Here is a 19466-nt window from a genome sequence, read left to right as displayed (position 1 = left end):
GAAAAACAGGTTTATATGATGCTCAGCAAAGACAGTGTACTAAGAAATAAACTGGAAATACACCTTTGAAGGAAGAACACTTTCCTTGACACCTGCTGTCATATAAGAATCAAGACTGATGGTGACTCAAAACAAAGGAATTGCTAAAAGAGGCTGTACATATTTTGGCTCTGAACATGTAAATGCTTTGCCGTGTATACAACTTTATACATACCAATATACCTCTTGAGCTTGGTGGGACTACCAGAACGTAAGAATCTATGTCCTTAAAGGTAAGAATATATGTAAATGTTGGCAGAATCAGGACCTTTCTTTATATTCCTTTTACTAAGTTTACTCTGTGCTCTAAACATGTGTGCTGCAGTAACATACTGAGCTAAATCAATAGAGATTTTGAATGTAAGCAGCTGTTGTAGAAGGCAATGAGAATTATGAAGATACAGCATCCCTCGCCGCTTAGGTATCTGCATTTATCTTGTTGTTTTCTTTCAAAAATTTTATCTTTAAATCTGTTCCTCCCTTCTCTCATTTCTCTTCTTCCTCTAAAAAATCTTATGCACTACTTTGTTCCTTGTTACTCATCCATTTAGTTTCATTTCTTCCTTTTTCATTTCCATGCCCTCTCCCTCCCTTGGTTTGAGTAGACATTAAATACATTATCCCTGCACCACTGAAGTCCAAAGAAGCTGGATCAAGATTCAGCAGTTGCTAAACAGACACCAGTTCATGTCTCCAATACGCAAAGAAAATGTGTTGTAGAAGGTACTATGGGTAGCTATATTTCTATATTCTATAGATTTCAGTAGACCATTAGCAATAATACTGTTTTGTTTTTTTTTTTGGAGGAGGATGTTCTAGCTTTCATCTGCATATCTCCTTTTCATGGATATACAGCATAAATGTCTGTTGCTTGTTTGAATGTTCAGGCTGTGACACTTACATATCAGGACTAACATGCAGCCATGTGTCTGCTGTGTTTGAGTATGCATCCATGGGTGGCCTCTTTCTCCTTCTAAGATTACAGGTGGGTGACATATACTAGGGATCATTGGAGGGCAGACCCGAGGAGGATCAAAAATCCACCTGGAAGAGAGACTGCTGCTAAGAAGAAAGGGAAATGCTGAAGATCAAAGAGGAATAAGAGCACAGGGAAATGCTATTTGTCATTGGATTTAATTCTACTAGTTATCAGTTGGTTTAATAGGCCACTGATCCAATTGTCCACCCCCTTGCTTGTGCTTTGCTGCCTTGGTGTGCTTGTGCACTGGCTTGTGTTGTTACAGCTTTCTTGTTAGTAATGGGTATTAAATCTGTGGGGATGATGAGTGCTCTTTTTTTATTTATATGAAACAACAGTAGCCAAAAGTTAATCCTACTTGTGAGGGTCAGGATAGGGCCTATAGACAATTACTGTTCTGTTTTAAGCTATAATGCTGTGCAAGCATTCACAGTCATGAAAGCATTGTTACTTGGTCACAATCCACATGAAATGATTGTCACCTCATTTTACTCTTACACCTCATTTTACCCTTATTCTGCTCAAACAGTCTCTTTAAAACAGAGAAAGGTTAGTTTGGTGATTTTAAGGACAGGTTTGCTTGAGCAAGCTGTGAAATGTGGAGTTTTTTCTCCATGCTTCAGAAAGGAGTAAGCTTAAAATGTCTAGCCAATGGGAAAAAATGAAAGTGATTTCAGATAACATTTATACCTTAGAATAGGTATGCTAGGACAAAAGGTTCTACAACTTAATTTTTTCTATGTTTGGGGTAGGAGGATAGCACATCTTTTACATTCATACTAATGTGTGAGAGGATCACGGAAACAAAAGATGAAATGATTATTGCTTAATCCTGTGTGTACGAAAGAGGTACAAGATTTCATTGAAATCAGATGGCACTCTCATGTGCTAGAAGTTAAGCAGATAGCCACTTACCTGACTTTGCAATGAATAAATAAGAGTATGTACACTGACCTGCCAAAAATGTCCAAAAAGGAAATAGATAAAAATAGGTAAAGCTCTCATTTTTTTCATAAATCAAAGGCATTAATAGCAACAATAATACATCTAAAAATTTCAGAGAAGCAGGTATTTTTTTTTAGTTGAGCTCTGAATTTAACAATTACAAAACATTTTCTCTAAATTCTTCATGATTTTTCTGCTCCAGTAGAGGAATTGTTCCATCTTCTATGGCCAGCAAAGATCAGAAAAGGGAACATCAAGTATGGGAAGAGCATGAGTACTAACTAAATTCAACAACATATGGAACCACAGCTATAAAGAACAGAGTAAAATGAAGAATTTCCAGCTCAAATATAACCTCTGTGTTTAACATATGGTTGTGAGAACTGGAAATCCACCAAAACATTAAAGACAGGAAACTAGATGCTTTTGAAAGCAAGTGCCTACAGAAGATTCAGGGCATTGGATGGAAAGTTTCATCACTGATGAAGCAATGTGAGAAATCTGCAGTTTCTGCAAAAATCCAACATTTTTCTTAAGCACTCCAGATGCTAACACATCCTCCTCTGTGATGCCATCAAATAGGAAACAACGCGTTTCAGAAAACCCACTGGTGACTTTTAAGAGAAAACCTGAACAGAAGCTTTAGGTAGGAGGGTTGAGCTCATGATCTGAACACCAGAAAGCTGAAACAGCAGGAAGTGATGGCAAAGGCTTGCTAGCAGTTGCCCAGGAAGTTTGTAACATAATGTTATTTTCTCTAATACAACACAGTGAGTATATTCAAAACAAAACAAAACATGGCTACAGTATATAGCCAAAATATGTTTTGAGGCAAAACAAAACAGCATAAAGAAACTGTGTTCATTATGGGGAGAAAAATGACATGCCAAAGAAGCCTTAGAATAATGCTGAAATTTCCAGTTTCAAACATGAATTTAAAATTTTAATGTGTCATCTGATGGTTCCTGGAGTTACCAGGAATCAGCATAGCTCAACAAATAGAAAATAGGGCATCTTAGCCAACCACATCTTCAAGGTAAAGTGCATTATTTTAAACCTTCTTCTCTGAACTGTAAGAGCTTTCCAAAATTTCTAAATCCCTTTCAAAACTGAGGCCCTGACCTCTCACTTAAGCTTATCTTTATTGGTGTGATTTTGCTTAACCATTTTTACACACAAACTTGTAAACGCATATGCTTAGCCTCCCAAAAAGTATATGTAAAAAAATGTTTCAAATGCATTTGCTAGCCTTTGCACTTCAATCACATATCAGACATTTTTCAGAGCCAGGTGCTGAAGGCTGGGATTAGTGGGCATTTTCAGCCTCTTACGCTGACTATATCAGAGCCAAAAATAACGTTCTCAGCAGATTTTCAGATTTCTCACCTGTCAAAACTGGGTTATTTATGTCTGCTATAACCTCTTGTATCTGAAACGCAGCATGTCTGGACTAGCAACAACATTTTTTTTTTTTTGTTACTGCAATAATTATGTCCCAGAAGGCCTGTGGTTTAAAAGAAAACCTCTATTTCCTTCTTGTTTTCTTTTTCTCAGGCAGTCCTTTCTCCTGGACCTCTGTTTGAAGATCTTAGGATAACTGCACTTTTTTGATAGGCACCATATTTATGAGATGGCTCTTAAAAGGTATAAGTCTGTTGATATAAAATGATGCCCAATATTGTCTTCTGTTGTATTTCCCTATACAATACAATTAACCTATTGTTCCCAAGATCCAATAGTACATACCCGTATTTTTCTTTGGGTGCGAGATAAAAAAATAAAGTATTAACTACTTCTTTCCAGAAGTGTAAGTGTACAATCTTTCAAAATACTTTTCTCCAGCGCATAAATGCTTTACTCATTCTTTTGACAAGTTTTTTTTTTAAAAAATAGATTCCAAGCTGCAAAGCATATGTTAAACTATCATATTTTTCTCTGTTTAGCCTGCCATTGATGAAGGCTTAAATTGAAAATATCTGAGTCAGTAAGATCATAAATGGATGAAGTTGTATCCATTGTGTCACAGATCTTTTTTACTTATAACTAATTCAGTTCTAACTACTATGTTCTTTGAATTATGATAGTAAAACATGTAACACTGTGCTTTTAGAACAAAACTCTTGAAACCAATAATTGTTTTCTTTTTCACAAAATAGGTTTTGGTTCCAAAATAGAAAGTAACTTGAGCTTGTAACATTCAGCTGTTTTTTATTATTAAAAAAATAATAAAATTCAGTAATATACCATGTCTAATGATGCCACTGGAGCTGGTGTTTAATACCGTCATTTTTCTACAGTATTTGCACTGAGAATTTCTGTTGGTCAGGAAAGCAAATATGCCTCCCTTGCATCTTCAGCGTAACTTTCAGTACCACTTGTACATAGGGGAGGAATGAGATTTCAGAGAAAGTTCCTCTCTAAGTTTGTCATTAAAAAAAAACCCACAAAATACCCTTGAATTCCAAAGTTGCTAAATATGACAGAAACGTAGCAAAAATATCAGAGCAAATATACAGCTTTCATAACTATGGCTAAGACCTTGAGGTAGATGGCGGTGGGCTGCAGACAAGTATGCAACATTTGTATGTTGGTCAGAGGGCAGTCTGAAGCCCAGGGGGAGGGAACTCGCTCACCTGCAGTGAGCACGGGGAGGTGACACAACTGCATTTCTCCAAGAAAAATGCATCCAGATTCACCTACAAGAGCTCTCCTTCCCCCAGTTTCCTCCTGTGGATTTTTCTGCAGACTTCAATTCTTTTCTTCTTTACACACATTATTAAAAAGCAGCTACAAGATAAGCTTTTTATTACTCTAGCACATTGCAGGGGGGGAGAAAATGACCCCTGTTTGTGAAAAGTCTCAAATTACAATGTAAGGAATTCTGACATATTAAACACAAAATTAAATTTCATTTTGCAATGCACAGTTAATCTCAGAGGGTTTTTTTAAGCTGAATCAAAAAAAAGCTGCATAACCTTAGAATAATATTCTCTGACAAAGTAATTCCTTGGGTTTTGCCTTTTCTGATTATTCTGATCATTCTACACTTCATATTACTGTAAACAGTCTGCTTCCGGATCAGCAAAATTCTTTCTTGATAGTAACACATCAAATCATGTCTATATAGAAAGAATCCAAATTCTACAGAGCAGACAATGGAGTAATTTGTTTTAAAATACAGTTTTTAAAAGAAAACACGTGTGAGAGATGAATTTCACCTCCTGATTCAGTAGAAGCCAGTATTTCATTCAGTGCATGGCTGACAATTTCTTTGCTGCTAACATTGCTTATGGATCATGCACTACAGCCTTCCTTTAAAAATCTAAATTATAGAAAGTTTAGCAACCTAGAGATGGTGAATGCTGGTGGGCAGAAAGAGATCAAGCATTCGTGTTTTCCTTTCAGAAGTAAGGTGGACAGAATCTCAGCTTACGTGAATGAAGTAGATCCACAGAGGTGAAAGGAGCTGTGCTGATTTACATTAGCTGGGAATCTAGACTAATGTCACTGCATGTCTTCATTACTGCAGGCCTTTTGGGTGCGAAGTCCCCAGCTATGCCAGTTGACTTCCCTGGGAATACTGAAGGAAGTCCACACAAAATGAGGTATGGATGAGGGAAAGGCTGTGGATGTGGTCTACCTGGACTTCAGTAAAGCCTTTGACACTGTCTCCCACAGCATTCTCCTAGAGAAGCTGGCGGCTCACGGCCTAGACAGGTGCACTCTTCGCTGGGTAAAAAACTGGCTGGACGGCCGAGCCCAGAGAGTTGTGGTCAACGGAGTTAAATCCAGTTGGCGGCCGGTCACGAGCGGTGTTCCCCAGGGCTCAGTACTGGGGCCGGTCTTGTTCAATATCTTTATCAATGATCTGGACGAGGGGATCGAGTGCTCCCTCAGTAAGTTTGCAGACGACACCAAGCTGGGCGGGAGTGTTGATCTGCTGGAGGGTAGGAAGGCTCTGCAGAGGGACCTGGACAGGCTGGATCCATGGGCTGAGGCCAACTGTGTGAGGTTCAACAAGGCCAAGTGCCGGGTCCTGCACTTCGGCCACAACAACCCCAGGCAACGCTACAGGCTTGGGGAAGAGTGGCTGGAAAGCTGCCTGGAGGAAAAGGACCTGGGGGTGCTGACTGACAGCCAGCTGAACGTGAGCCGGCAGTGTGCTCAGGTGGCCAAGAAGGCCAACGGCATCCTGGCCTGTATCAGAAGTAGTGTGGCCAGCAGGAGCAGGGAGGTGATCGTGCCCCTGTACTCGGCACTGGTGAGGCCGCACCTCGAATACTGTGTTCAGTTTTGGGCCCCTCACTACAAGAAAGACATGGAGGTGCTGGAGCGTGTCCAGAGGAGGGCAACGAAGCTGGTGAAGGGCCTGGAGCACAAGTCTTATGAGGAGTGGCTGAGGGAACTGGGGTTGTTTAGCCTGGAGAAGAGGAGGCTGAGGGGAGACTTCATCGTGCTCTACAACTACCTGAAAGGAGGTTGTAGCGAGGTGGGTGTTGGTCTCTTCTGCCAAGTAACTAGCGATAGGATGAGAGGAAATGGCCTCAAGTTGCGCCAAGGGAGGTTTAGATTGGACATTAGGAGAAATTTCTTTACTGAAAGAGTGGTCAGGCCTTGGACCAGGCTGCCCAGGGAAGTGGTGGAGTCACCATCCCTGGAAGTATTTAAAAGACGTGTAGATGAGGCACTTAGGGACATGGTTTAGCGGCCATGGTGTGTTGGGTTGACGGTTGGACACGATGATCTTAGAGGTCTTTTCCAACCTGTACAATTCTATGATTCTATGATTATTCTAAAGCATTTCTAATGCATGCTTATCTCTTATTCCTCTGTCATTGTTGCCTCTTTCATCCTGAAGTCCTCAGTTTTACCTAGTACCTCAAGCTAGTCCATATATGACTTCTGGCCTCAGCCAGAAGTGCTGGTGACAGATAAGAACTAAAATCTCTGCATAAGTAGGAATATACGTCTCTCCAAACATTGTCTCCTAAAGAAACCATCTGTGCAGGACTTTCAGACCTGGGTCTCAGATGTGAAGGGCTATACAACTATCTCTCTAGACAAATAGTAGCTAAAATAATTTGAATTTGGCTTGCCAAATATTTACCAGCAGTTATCACATTCAGCAAACTATTTGATTCACACTTGTGGAGTACAGCACGTGCGTGTGCATACACCTTAATTTGATTGGTGTGACAAATGGCAGAATAGCTCGTAAAGCCAGACAGGAGGTATCATGTTCCAGGGTACTACAGCCTGTCTGGGATTATCAAAAGATCAGCTGTCAGGAGGAGTGTGAAAAAGAAAAGAAAAAGCAGCAAATAACATAAAAAGAAATTAAAGCTACAATATTCATCATAACTTTGCCATTCCTTTCTATACAGTAGACAATATGGGAAGGAAGTAGTTTGCAATGTTTTAACATAATGAAAAGTTAAAAGATTGTATGCAAAGTAAATGGAACTATAATTGTCACTGTATTGTTAGAGACTAAGGAATTTAACTTATGTTTCCGCAGCAACCACAACCCTATGCTGCATGCATGCAGTTAGCAATTAAAAGTGTAACGCTCTCTGAAACATTCATATGTACATGCAATATGCCCAAATTGAAGTTGTGGAAATGATTATTTCCTTTGTTAAAAATCTCAGTTGTATTAACACTGGGTTTAACTGCCGTTTTTGGCTGGCAGTTAATGGGAGTGGGTTGCATTAGTGTATTAGTAATACACTAAATTTTATATAAGATAAAATAATATTTTTATCTCCAAGTCTTAATGAAGTGAATAAAACTTTAAGTTCTGTGACTTATGATACCACCATGAACTCCCAATGAAATCAGTGTCCTACAAAATTATCTTAAAATAAACTCTATTCCTTGCGTTGCTTATTTTTCTAGTGTTACTCTAATATGATGATTTACTGAACTATAATCAGAATGTATACTTCATTAATATAATCATACACATGGGAATATACTAAAGGAGAACAGAATAATTATTTCAGAAATCTCATTTAAATTATTTCTGTGTTACAATTAACATGTAGTTTTATATAAACAATCTGATTTCTAATTTTTATTCTATAATAATTTATACATAGAGGTGCAGTGTGTATTCCATATCTATATGATATCATGTATATATCATATATATGATAATACACACTAACTAAAAATCAATCAATCAAATCCATATTAAGATGTCAACTGGATGGATGAGAACTATACGAAAGGCTATTCATTGGTTGTTTGGTCAAAGGAAGGACAGTCATAATATACTCGTAGCTCAATAATAACTCAGAGACTGCTGCATTTAGAAAGCTGATTCTAGATCTATATGTTGAATCAATCTATTATATGCAATTTACCTCATAATCTCTGAAGTCTTTTGAATGTACTGCTGTTCTCACAAATTTATTCCAAAGCAGAAATCTGTCTTCTATGAGGATTTTTTTTTTCCAAATCATCAGACTATCTTGAGAACTAAAGCCTGTTGTCCAGCAAAAGAGACTCAGCAAAACTTAGGTATCAGAAGTGTCTAATTCACTTGAAAGGGAATTGATATACAGGCTCCTAAATAACCAGCTGTTGAAAAAACTGTCCCATCTAACCCACCTAATTTTCAGTAAGTTGTTTTAGTTGCCCTCAATCTTGGGCAACTGAAAATATGTGGAGATGTATATCATATGGCAGCTCAGCAGTATTATATTCATGTTACTGATTTACACGCAAAGAACATGGTAAATGGTGGAGGGATTATAGCTAAATTTTTTAAACCTACCCAAAAGAGAGAGGTCAAAATCCTAATAATCTGCTTATCTGATCTGGCAGCTACAAGACTAGAAGAGAAAAGATTTTGGAAGGAAGAGCAAAGCCCTAGACTGAGATGGAAGAGAGTAATCTGGTTGCAAGGAAGCATCAGTAAGTTTGCTGTACATTAGTCAAAATTATTTTGCATCTGCCAAACTTTATAGAATACCATCATGGGAAAGAAAGACAACTTATTAATATTATGTACTTTCGAGTGTATTGATATTTACAAAGGACTAACACTTTTTTTTTAAATAAAGAATTTCTAATCATGGCTTGTATCTATCCTGACAAGTTTTTTGACCTGAAATTGTATACGGATTTTTCTCTGCCAATACCTGAAGCGCTAAGAAAGTTAAACTCGGAAAAGTCTTATAAGCAGTCATCTTCATTTGCCATACCTTTCTGCCTACTGCAAGTAGGGACACATATTCTACAGCGTTTGGTGAAAAAGACATCTTGTTCCATTCTTAAGTTATTTTTGTTATCACACCACATGTCAAATTTGGAACATCTTTGGACATCCAGCCTATTTCTGCTAATTGAAACTACTGGAAATAAGAAATATATGATCATAAGTATGAGGAAAAGTACATTACAAATAGGAAACTCTGCTCTTTTAACCAGAATTGGCAAGCTGCTCCCATCCCTCTCCCCATCCTATCAGGCTTATTTGTCCATCTCTGTTCTTTGTTTCTTGAGTGATCAATTGGAAAAGTAATTGTGCTACTTCATCATATTGGAAAAAGGTCTGGACTATAGCTGTTCCAAATATCCAGGTATTCACTGTCACTGTCTTTGATGTTACCTGAATGTTACAGATATAGGGGTTAAAAAAAAACAAAACCCAAAACAGCCAATCCAGCAGCCTACTGCTTGAGTTAGTCTTTCTGCCACATTTTACTACCTCCATTTTAGTTCACTGATCTCATTATATGATTTAAAATGTGAAAGGTCTATACAACTCACTGTTTTGTGCCAGAGCTTGAAGGAGACAGTCCAAGCATCCCTCCAAGCTATCTGCTGTGCTGTCAGTGGTTGTTATCTTCAGCTTTTTCAGGGCGTCACTTAGATTGTCTGCTTGGTAAACACAAAAAAAAGAGAAATCAGTGTCCTTATCAATTTGGTAACAGCATTATAGCCTTGAATGTAAATAGTTACTGTAAAGTAAACAAGATCCTCTATCAATGAAGAAGGCATGTATGGTCTGTATTCAGAGGATACAAAAAGCCAGCAGTCAAAGGTTATAGATGAAATTAAACTTTTCAATTTTAAATATACATTTATCATTCTGCATCTGAGACAGGATGCCAGCAGGCACTTTATGAAATGCCACTGAACAGCAATTTAGCCATCAATATTTTCTCAGCCTAGTTGGTACAGAAAACCAGCAGCCGTTTCTTTTCTTCTATCCTTGCGTGTGAGAAAAAATATGATGGAAATAAGCACATCTTGAATTTCTTCATCAATAAAGGGAAAGTAATTGAAAATGCCATTTTCTGCATGCTGTGTAGGCTTCCATCTTGGCTATACATTCACAGATCCCTAGTGCTAAGCTTATAGCCTTTTAAGTAATATGCCATTTTTCACCCCAATGTTAAAAGCACCATTGTTTATATGAACTGTGTTAACTCTTTAAATTCAACTGATCCATAAAAACATAAGGCATCATCTAGAAATAAGAAAGTTTTGTTGTGGATTTCAGATAATTAAATAACTCTTCCCTCTTTAAAAAAAAAAACCCACTCAAACCACATAATATAATTCTCAATAGATGCACATTTATTCCCATAAAAGTTGGGGTAATGTGACTGCTACCGTTTTGAGTATTCTGTCTATTGACGAGCGAGGTATAAGTGTTAGCAGCTGCATCCCGAGTCTTTTTGGTTCGCCTGCTGATGACTAACCTCACTCTGAATGGACTATCCTTTTAAAAAATGAGTGCTGATTCAGTTTCCATGCCAACTCTGTCAGTAAGCAGAAAGTGTTACTCAAACCAAATAATGTTAAATAGTGTCTAGCTGTCTCTTGTTCCCCAGTGACTAATCAAAAAGCCTTGACCCGAGCCCCTACAGAACCGTAGGTACAGTTTCTTTGCAATGCATCACTGGTATCTTCTGAGCCTGAAAGGCAGCCAGTGCTGCCTTAGAGCTTCACACCAATGTAGGAAGCCGTCTTCATAGGCGAGTTGGCAGCTGCTGTGCTGCCCTTCTTCACTTGCCCACATATGGGATGATGCAAAGGAAAGGAGGCATGGCAAGAACTTCCCTTTATTTGTCTTTGAGGCACTGGCCGCCCGGTGGAGACACAGCGGGCATCCCACAAAGAGGGTGGAATCTCACTCCTCCTGGAGCTGCTCTGCTTCTCAGCCAAAGCTGTGGCTTTTGTCCCACCTCCATTTTTTATTAGCATATGCTTTCGTAGCCCAATATCCCATAAAGATAAAGGTAAGATGCTTCATTTTTGAAGTGCTCAGTATTTAGGTACAAAATTCGTCATGAAATTGTTTATCAGGCAGTTAGTTTGTCTATTCAGTAATGAACATGTTCTTAGCTACGCTATTGCCAGGAATCCCATTACTCCTAAATGCAGAGAGCCAGCAGCGTGGAGGCAACTCTGTAAAAGCCTTTGGGGCAGCTGCACTTGGTTGCGCTCCTTGAGATCTCAAACCTGCCTTCCTACCACCTCTCCTCACTATGCTGAACTGACACCTCCTAGAACAAGCTACCAAGAAAAAAAAAAAAGATTTATCATTTTCCCTTGTACTGACTTATGTTACTGTCTAGCAGACTTACTGCAGCACATGTATTTAATGTCACTTAACCAACAGTAGAGCTGAACATGCACTGCAAAGTCTCATTGCTCAAATAAATTATTCAGGAAATATCACTGGAATTCATCAAAAGACACAGGTGCAGGGTACCCAATGACCAGTCCCAGTACTACAATTTAACATTGTGCGCTCTACCTTCTCTTATACTTTCCTCACTCACCTCCCTCTCATATTACTCTCTTCAGTTTTCCGCTAATATAACACTAATTCTCTCCCATCCTACAGGCATCTCATCTGCCTGTATACTCACACACTTAGCTTTGAAATTGTAGCAACCATTTATAATAAGAGGACTAAATCTACTATATATATAAAAAATAGGGGTTCCCACAATCTGGGGAACAAGAAAATGCATAGGTAAGAAATTTACCTTCACACCAGATTTTGCAGACTATGGAGAGAGGCTATTGTTATCAGAGAGCACACCCAGACTTTATTTCTCTATAATAGCCTCTTCTACCTTGCATGTGCCCAGTACATCATAAGTTCCCACTTACTATTTTATTTTATTGTGCAAAGACATGAGTGCTTTATCTCAAACACTTGTAATTTCTTCCACTCCATGTCACATCAGAATCTGCGATAGAGTTAGGAAGGTCTCCCCAGTCTTTTTTCCTACCTCCCCTTTCTGCTCAGTGCCACGTTAAGTTTTTCTGGGGAAAGCCCACTATTTTAATACTATACAGTTACACATGATATGCAGAATGATGCATTTGGGGCAAAAATTTCAAATGTGACTATACAAATATTTAATTCCCTAGGACAAACAACTCAATTTTTCATGGCATTGAGCATGTACACATTCCACTGACATACACGGACATTTAACTTCAACTTTAGACACGTACGTCAAGAAACATGTGGCAATGGTATGCTGCGTTACTTTTAAAATGTGTTACGAAACTATGTTGCAATATGTGCCAAATTGCCATTCCCTAGATATGACTGGATACTATAAGTACTTTTAAAATAGTAATACAAATTAAATTAGAAACCACATGCATAAAGTGTGTTTCTAAAATAAATTACAATAATCCTTGATTTTTTAACAAGCCTACAACTCTAAAGGTATTGCAGCTTGAGACTTACTCCTTCTGTGTAAAAGAAGAAAACGTAACTAGGAGTACTGTAGATAGACCTCTTGGCACAATGTCAGAAGGCCACAGGCACCGAGGAAAAAAAAACACCCTTTAGGAAAGACTTTATGTGCCCACTTTGATTCTTTCTGTCAAAGCCAGTCTCCTTTCTAAACAGGGTCAATACCTTGAAAGACACATTTACTTCTGAAACCTGAGAATCTCGGATCTATGCAAATACATCTTAAACAGATGTATCTTTGTTTTTTTTTTCCTTTGCTGTTCCAAAAAGAATAAAACCTTACAGTTTGAGATGACACTGACAGGGATATTCAGAGAGGAAGGGCTGTAGTGTTCCAGCGTGCTCTCGCTATACAATCACACAAGGCTTCCTGACTTCTGCAGTTGCGCAGTTGCACAGTTGCCCTGAACCTGTCGTTTAGTGAAGAAGCTGCAGATGCTTGTCTTCCATGTCCAAAACCCCCGTTGTTTTCTTGTGATCATCTCCTGCTTACCTTTCTGTTTCTCCCTCTCTTTCTATAGAAGCTGTTTCCAGTAGCCCTGTTACTGCATAGGCTGGTCAGATTCTCACAGATAAAAACCCATGGGATAAAAACAACATAAGGAATCTTTTTGGCTGAGTGTCAGGGAAATGTGAGTAAGTAGATTTTGTCAACATGCAAGGTCATGTGAAAGCTCACATTAGTTGGGAAGCTCTAAGGGGGCAAGATCAGGATGGTAAAGGTAAAAATAAGGCTAGTAATGTTCCCTATGGACAGTCATTCAGCAATCCGGTATCAGGTCATGAGTTTGTGAGGCATCAAGTCAGAAGTTTAACGGAAGTATCAACTATTTTGCTGATGACCCCAAGCACAGGGAGTCGCTCATACTTACACCTGGCTTACCAGATTGCTTTCAGAAGAATTAGTTCTCTTATCTGGACAGGAAGCCCTGAATCCCACAGACCTTAATCCCGTATATCCTAATGATACAAACTGGTAAGTCAGGAAGTGGAGTCTGGCAAGAGCTGTCAGGCCTGCCTGGCCCATTCCACCTACTGTTGCATTTTGTTTTCCCCTGATAACTACTCCTGCACATACACTCATAAAAATGAGGTGGTTTAAATACTACAGTAGCCCGTGTTGCTTTTCATGGCATAGCATTACTACTCTCTCTTGCAAATTTTTGCTATCTCTTGTGCAGGCGTTTTTACACAGAAAAATAGTCAGAAACTAACGTAAGTGAATGCTTTAATATTCCATTTAATTTCACTGTACCCTTTTTTCTGAGAGCTTTTCCGTGACTCACTCCTATTTTCAATCACTAATTTGTTTTATACAGAATAACTGTTCTTTCATCTTGTATAAATTTGGTAGTTGATCAACCTTGTCTAGCATCAGGGCCACAGGAATGCTGGCTAGACTGCAAATAGTTTTACAAGGTACCCAATAGTGTATCTACGGATGCAGCTTCTGTGGACAAGAACCAACTTGCTAATTTTGCCTTGAGTTCACAGCATCTTCATCCAAACCACAGAAAAAGTCAAGGAACACAAAAAGGCCATCTTTTAAGACTGATGTTAAAAAAAAATATTTAGAATGTCTTAGCTGAGTATTTAGATGGATAGCTTTTGTCTGGAGAGTTTATTTTTATATATTTTCTGATCTTTTTTCACTATAGGTATTTTCTTAAAAAATGAGACTTTGAACATATTCACATTTCCTGTATCTTTTGATTGACACCTAGTATACTGTTGTTATCACAGGGACTATTACATTATACATGCAACTTAACAGATAAGGAATTCAAAATTAATAGATACTGAAATGGGACGTACTGAAACAGGCTGATCAGATAAGAAAAGAAGTTCAAGCAGTTCTGCTATTACAGAGATGGTGGCTGTATTAGCCTCAGAGTCTTCTGAGTCTGTTTCACTGCTTCTCAGGAAACAATAAGACATCAAACTCAGCAGAAGGAATAATGCCATTTTATGGGTCTCATGTTATAATGGCATAAATGTCTTAAAAATTTAAGTGTGTACATCTACATGGACTAGACTTCAGAAATTACTTCATTTTCTTGTAAGGACTTTAACTTCCTAGAATTTCAGTACAAACTAACCTATATGGAAAATCCCCCACTGACTCACCACAGTTGTTTTTGACTAAAAGTGTATTCTGAGGTTATATTATTTGAGAACCTAGGAACTGACACAAAGATCAGACACATAATCCATTTAGGCCAGCATCCAGCTCCCAAGCCATCCTTACTCCACGCTCTTCGTTTCCCTTCCGATACCATCTGTGTTTCTACTCTAACGCAGACCCCATGCCACTAGCAGAGCACTCCATATTCAGTGGTGCCTGAGGAGCCCTGTGGTATGTAACATCTACCTCACAAGTCATTGCCCCAACCTTGATAACCTCCCATGGTGGGTGGGGAGGGGAGGTAGTTTGTTGATCCTGAAGCTGGCTGCCTAAAGAGTAGGCATATTTGGCCTGAATTACTTTTTGCAGCAGGAAGCCCAGCAACTGGTGAGATCTGTAGCACGTCTTTGGTCTTTAATGACCCCAGATGCCCCTTCCCCAAAGAAAGCACAGAACACTGGCCCAAAATTATCAGAGCCCATTAGTTCCCAGGACATTGAATAAGCTGCCAGGAATGCACAGAATGGGTCCTTCTTGAATCTACGTAAGGAAAAGCTAAGATGTTTCCCCTTGGATACCTTGTCAGAAAATACCTAGTCGCATACAATAGTTTATCTACCTAAACATGCAAAATACCCAAAATATACACAGCTTATTGAGGACAAAAGAACTTTGTCCTCATGTTTAGGCCATTGCCAAACTCTCTCCCCTCCTTTCTTTGCAGCAGCTGCCCTCAGGGGCTCCCAAGTGTACAGTGTTTTCTGTCAAACCACCCAAATCTGTCATTAGAAATGACTCTCTGTTCTTAACCCAGCCAGGAAATTTTGAAACTTGGCATCTGATCAGGAGGTAGATATATGCTGTCAGAGGCCAGTGGTAAAGAATTAATTTTTGATAGGTAATGCCAGGATAAACTTAGCTGGCTATTGTCTCTTAAAAATAATACAAGTAACAGTGCTCCTCTAATAGCAGAGAAAGTCTAGTGTGACCCCACGGACTGTCATAGCATTTTATTCTTCTCAGGAATGACAAACAGATGGGCTTGGCTGAGAGCAGGTCCTTGCGAATGTGGTGTTTTACATGCGGCCAAGACACAGCTGGGACAACCCTGATGTGAACCACATCTGACATACTCACAGACTGGATTAGCAATTGCCTGGCACAGACAAGAGATGGATCTGCATGTGCTATGTGAACCTGTGCTCCATCTTGCTTCTCTGCTACACAATGGCATTGCAGGCCAGAGCTGGAGATGGAGGTGCTGACCATCAAAGTACCCAATTGCCCTTTTTCCTTACCAGGCCCTCTTGTGCCTGGTTGCTGTGGAAATTACAGCCTGAGAATTACAGCCTCTGTTCTGCAGGCGTTGTTCAGTCAGCAATGTCAGAGAAGGATCTCCAGGCACAGAGAAACACGTCTCAGAAAGCTGACAAACAAGCATGGCTGCTGTAGCCATGCTGGTTATATCTGCAGGTGGCTCTTTTCTCTTAGCATCGCTTGAGCAAGATGCTCTTGGCTGCACTGGTGCTCTTGTACATAAGCTTTCTAAGCGACAACCTAGCATAGGATTCCTCTTTGGTTCTTAAAGATGTTCCTTCTGTGAGTTATGCCACCAGTGGAATGGGCAGTTTGAAAGCCCCCCTGTTCCCCTGAGTCTCTGGAGAGACACAGCATCTCTCCAGGGTGCATGGGTGTAGCATGAGCTGCAGGGTGCTGGTTCTGCTCTGCTGCCCTGCAAGATGTGTGCTGGCAGCAGACCTGGTAAGGGCAGACCAGACCAGACCAAATGGTCTAGGACAATTCAAAGGTCAACAGCTTTGTTGGGAAATGAACAGGAAACAGAAAACTATTTTGCCACTGTAAAATAATTACTGTGCACCCACATTTTTAATACTGCATACAACTCTAGGCACCTCATGCTGTAAATGACGTGCTGCAGAACTAGAAAAGGCACAGATATGGCTGAGCAAAGGTAAGGAATAACTACTCTTCAAGAAGTTAAATAGGCAAGGACTCTTAATTTTGAAAAAAAGATGACTGAGGGTAAAAAATGATCTAGATGTACGGAATCATGAATAGGACTAAGGTAAGGAAAAGAAAGCTACTATTTACTGTTTCTCCTAACATAATAACTAGAATACCAAAATTAAACTATCAAGCAACAAACTTAGGAGAAAGCATATTTTCACACCACACGTAATTAAACTGTGGAACTGTTAAGAGGCTGGAACTATAAACAGATTCATTTAATTTAGTCAATTAGAAAAAAATCACGAGGAAACTAAAGCCCATGCATGGCTATTACTACTACGATATGCATAAAACTTCTGGATTAGGAAGTTCCTAAATGTCAGATTACTGGAAGTTGGGAGAATACCATCCTGTACTTGCCCACCTCCTGTCCCTGCCTTGCCTGGTGTTTTCTCAGACATCAGCTACTGGTCATTCACTGTCAGAAATAGGACAATTAGGTGCACTAACTTGCAGCTACAGGTGGCCATATGGCATTTGCATCGTCACACTGTGCCTCAGTGCTCTGGTTCACCAAGAAAAGAAGCTGGCCAAACAAATCTCCCCAGATGTGTTTGATCTTTACTGGGCCATCTGTTTGGATCCAGCAAGCTGGAAAAGATTCCGGGTTCTGTGGTTTCTCCATAGCCAGTAAGGTAATTCCTGTGTTATCAGCTGCATCTTTGGTGCTGAACAGGTCCTGAGGCTGATCCTGGCCCTAAACCAGATTAACATTTATATCCATGAATCCAGACCTCTTAATCAGGGAGGAACTTTTTTTTTAAAAACAGAAATCCTGCTTGTTTGTTTCTGTCCTACCATGTTCATTGAGGTGGGTTAACTTTTTTTTCAGCTGATTTTACTAGTTCTGGGGAAGTACTGATAGATCATTATCTGCAGGGCTCCTGCTGCAACCTGTTTTTAACTTAGGTACATTTGCTCTACTTTTCTAGCATAGTAACTAATTTTAATGAGAGTGCCTATTTTTGTCAATGGTTCAGCTGCTTCATTCTTAAACACTTTCTGAATCTTAGATATATACCATCTGGTCTTAGAGACTTGTTACTCTTTCATTTATCCATTTGCTTCAGCATCTGTTCTTCTGACACCTCGATCTCTCATGGAGCTTCATAATTATTACCTGAAAAAACTAACACACTATGACTCATTGCCACCTGAGCAGTAAGCTACCTAATTATTTTTGGTAATTATCAGGTCAGTCTATACATGCTAACAACTACTTAGTCAGTTTGTATTTAAAATCAGGATAGAAACCTAAACAAAGCAGCATCAGCCAGCATTCAGTTCACTTGGGACTCTCTTGCCAATGCAAAATTTTCATTTTGCTGTAGAATTCTAGTTCATTTTAAGGAAAAATAGTGGTGTGGTGTTTTGTTTTGTTTTTTTTTTTTTTTTACTACTTCTGAACTCCCTCAATAACATGTCTGTAAGTAGAACTAAAAGGATCAACCCTGAAGATAACCAGAAACAGAGATCAGCTAAAATGACTTTTTTCTTGTTTTCTGTTTTGTTTTTTTTGCCTTGGGGGAAATTGGAGATCTTTGAAAATAATATTGCATTACTGTAGTCACATATAAACAATAGATATTAATACAAACATATTTACCCTATTGCAAGGCTGCTATAATTGGTTTCTGCATGCTAATGATCCTTTCCCTATTAAACCCTGAGTTGCAAAGGCAACTATAAGAATGACATTTCAGAAGATTTTGCAGAATCTTGGAAGATTTTTGTCCCTTTCCTAGGAAAATGTGGTACAGATTTAGGTATCTTTATATTTCATAATTAAACACTGAAGAACTGGAATTATCTTAAGGTCCAAAGAAACTGATCAAAATTCCGTGAAATCAATATACCAACTTCTACTGATTTACAAAAAGCCCTAAAAGGTCTTGCTTAAAACAGGTCCTAAAAGAAGGATGAAATAGATTTTTTCATAAATAAGAAAGAAATATATTGTTTGATAAAGAGAATCTGTACTGGATTAATTTCATTTAAAAATCAGCTAATGATAGAAAAATAATTATTTCAACTAAAGAAGACATATGGTTCTCAGTTTATGGAAAGATCTTTTCTGGTACTCTATTACTAGGAGTAGTAGGCAAAATCATATACAAGATGGCTATCAATTTGTAAAGAATTACATTTAATTGACAGATAACTGCACATTTTATTTTCATATAGTTTATTTTCTCCAGGTGCCTGATCGTCACTGAGCCACATTACGAAAACCCAGGAGACACACAGAGCATAACAGAAAATACTAATTGGGACTTCTGATAGACAAAAGCCTTTTAAATTCTCACTACGTCCTTAGTAAGCAAGAAACACACAATATCGTCTGCTATCAAAACTGAATCCGCTTCAGTGGCTTTATTTAACGCTCCATTATAAAACTGATAATAAAGAAGGTAAGATGCCTGATTCATCCTAAGTGATGTGTTATATGAAGATTAGTCAAATTTCAGAGAAAAATAGTTTGGGTGCTGAATGGAAGAAAAATGTCTTATTGTCTCTACTCGAAGTAATACATAATTTCCCTCTGTGTCCTCTGGTTTAATTCTCACATGTTCATATGACTCTTTTTATAAACATATTAATTTCAT

At 38.8% G+C, this 19466-nt stretch overlaps 1 protein-coding gene and 1 long non-coding RNA gene across 4 annotated transcripts in view; one reads left to right on the top strand and one right to left on the bottom strand.

Moving 5' to 3' along the window:
* Positions 1–19466, bottom strand: part of RAP1GDS1 (Rap1 GTPase-GDP dissociation stimulator 1) — a 102942-nt gene that overhangs the window by 54219 nt on the left and 29257 nt on the right. For all 3 annotated transcript variants that reach the window (XM_075149591.1, XM_075149590.1, XM_075149595.1), the window contains exon 2: positions 9743–9850. In XM_075149591.1, the coding sequence (XP_075005692.1) occupies positions 9743–9850 (108 nt within the window). The remainder of the gene's footprint in view (positions 1–9742; positions 9851–19466) is intronic.
* On the top strand, positions 5496–19110 carry LOC142082049 (uncharacterized). The gene is made up of 3 exons (XR_012673564.1): positions 5496–5568; positions 8795–8884; positions 19059–19110. It is a non-coding gene; the product is annotated as an uncharacterized LOC142082049 (long non-coding RNA).

This window comes from Calonectris borealis, chromosome 4 (genome assembly GCF_964195595.1).
Source record: "Calonectris borealis chromosome 4, bCalBor7.hap1.2, whole genome shotgun sequence".
Lineage (NCBI taxonomy): Eukaryota > Metazoa > Chordata > Aves > Procellariiformes > Procellariidae > Calonectris > Calonectris borealis.
The sequence above is the reverse complement of the archived record's forward strand: the minus strand, read 5'-3'. Positions and strand labels throughout refer to the sequence as shown.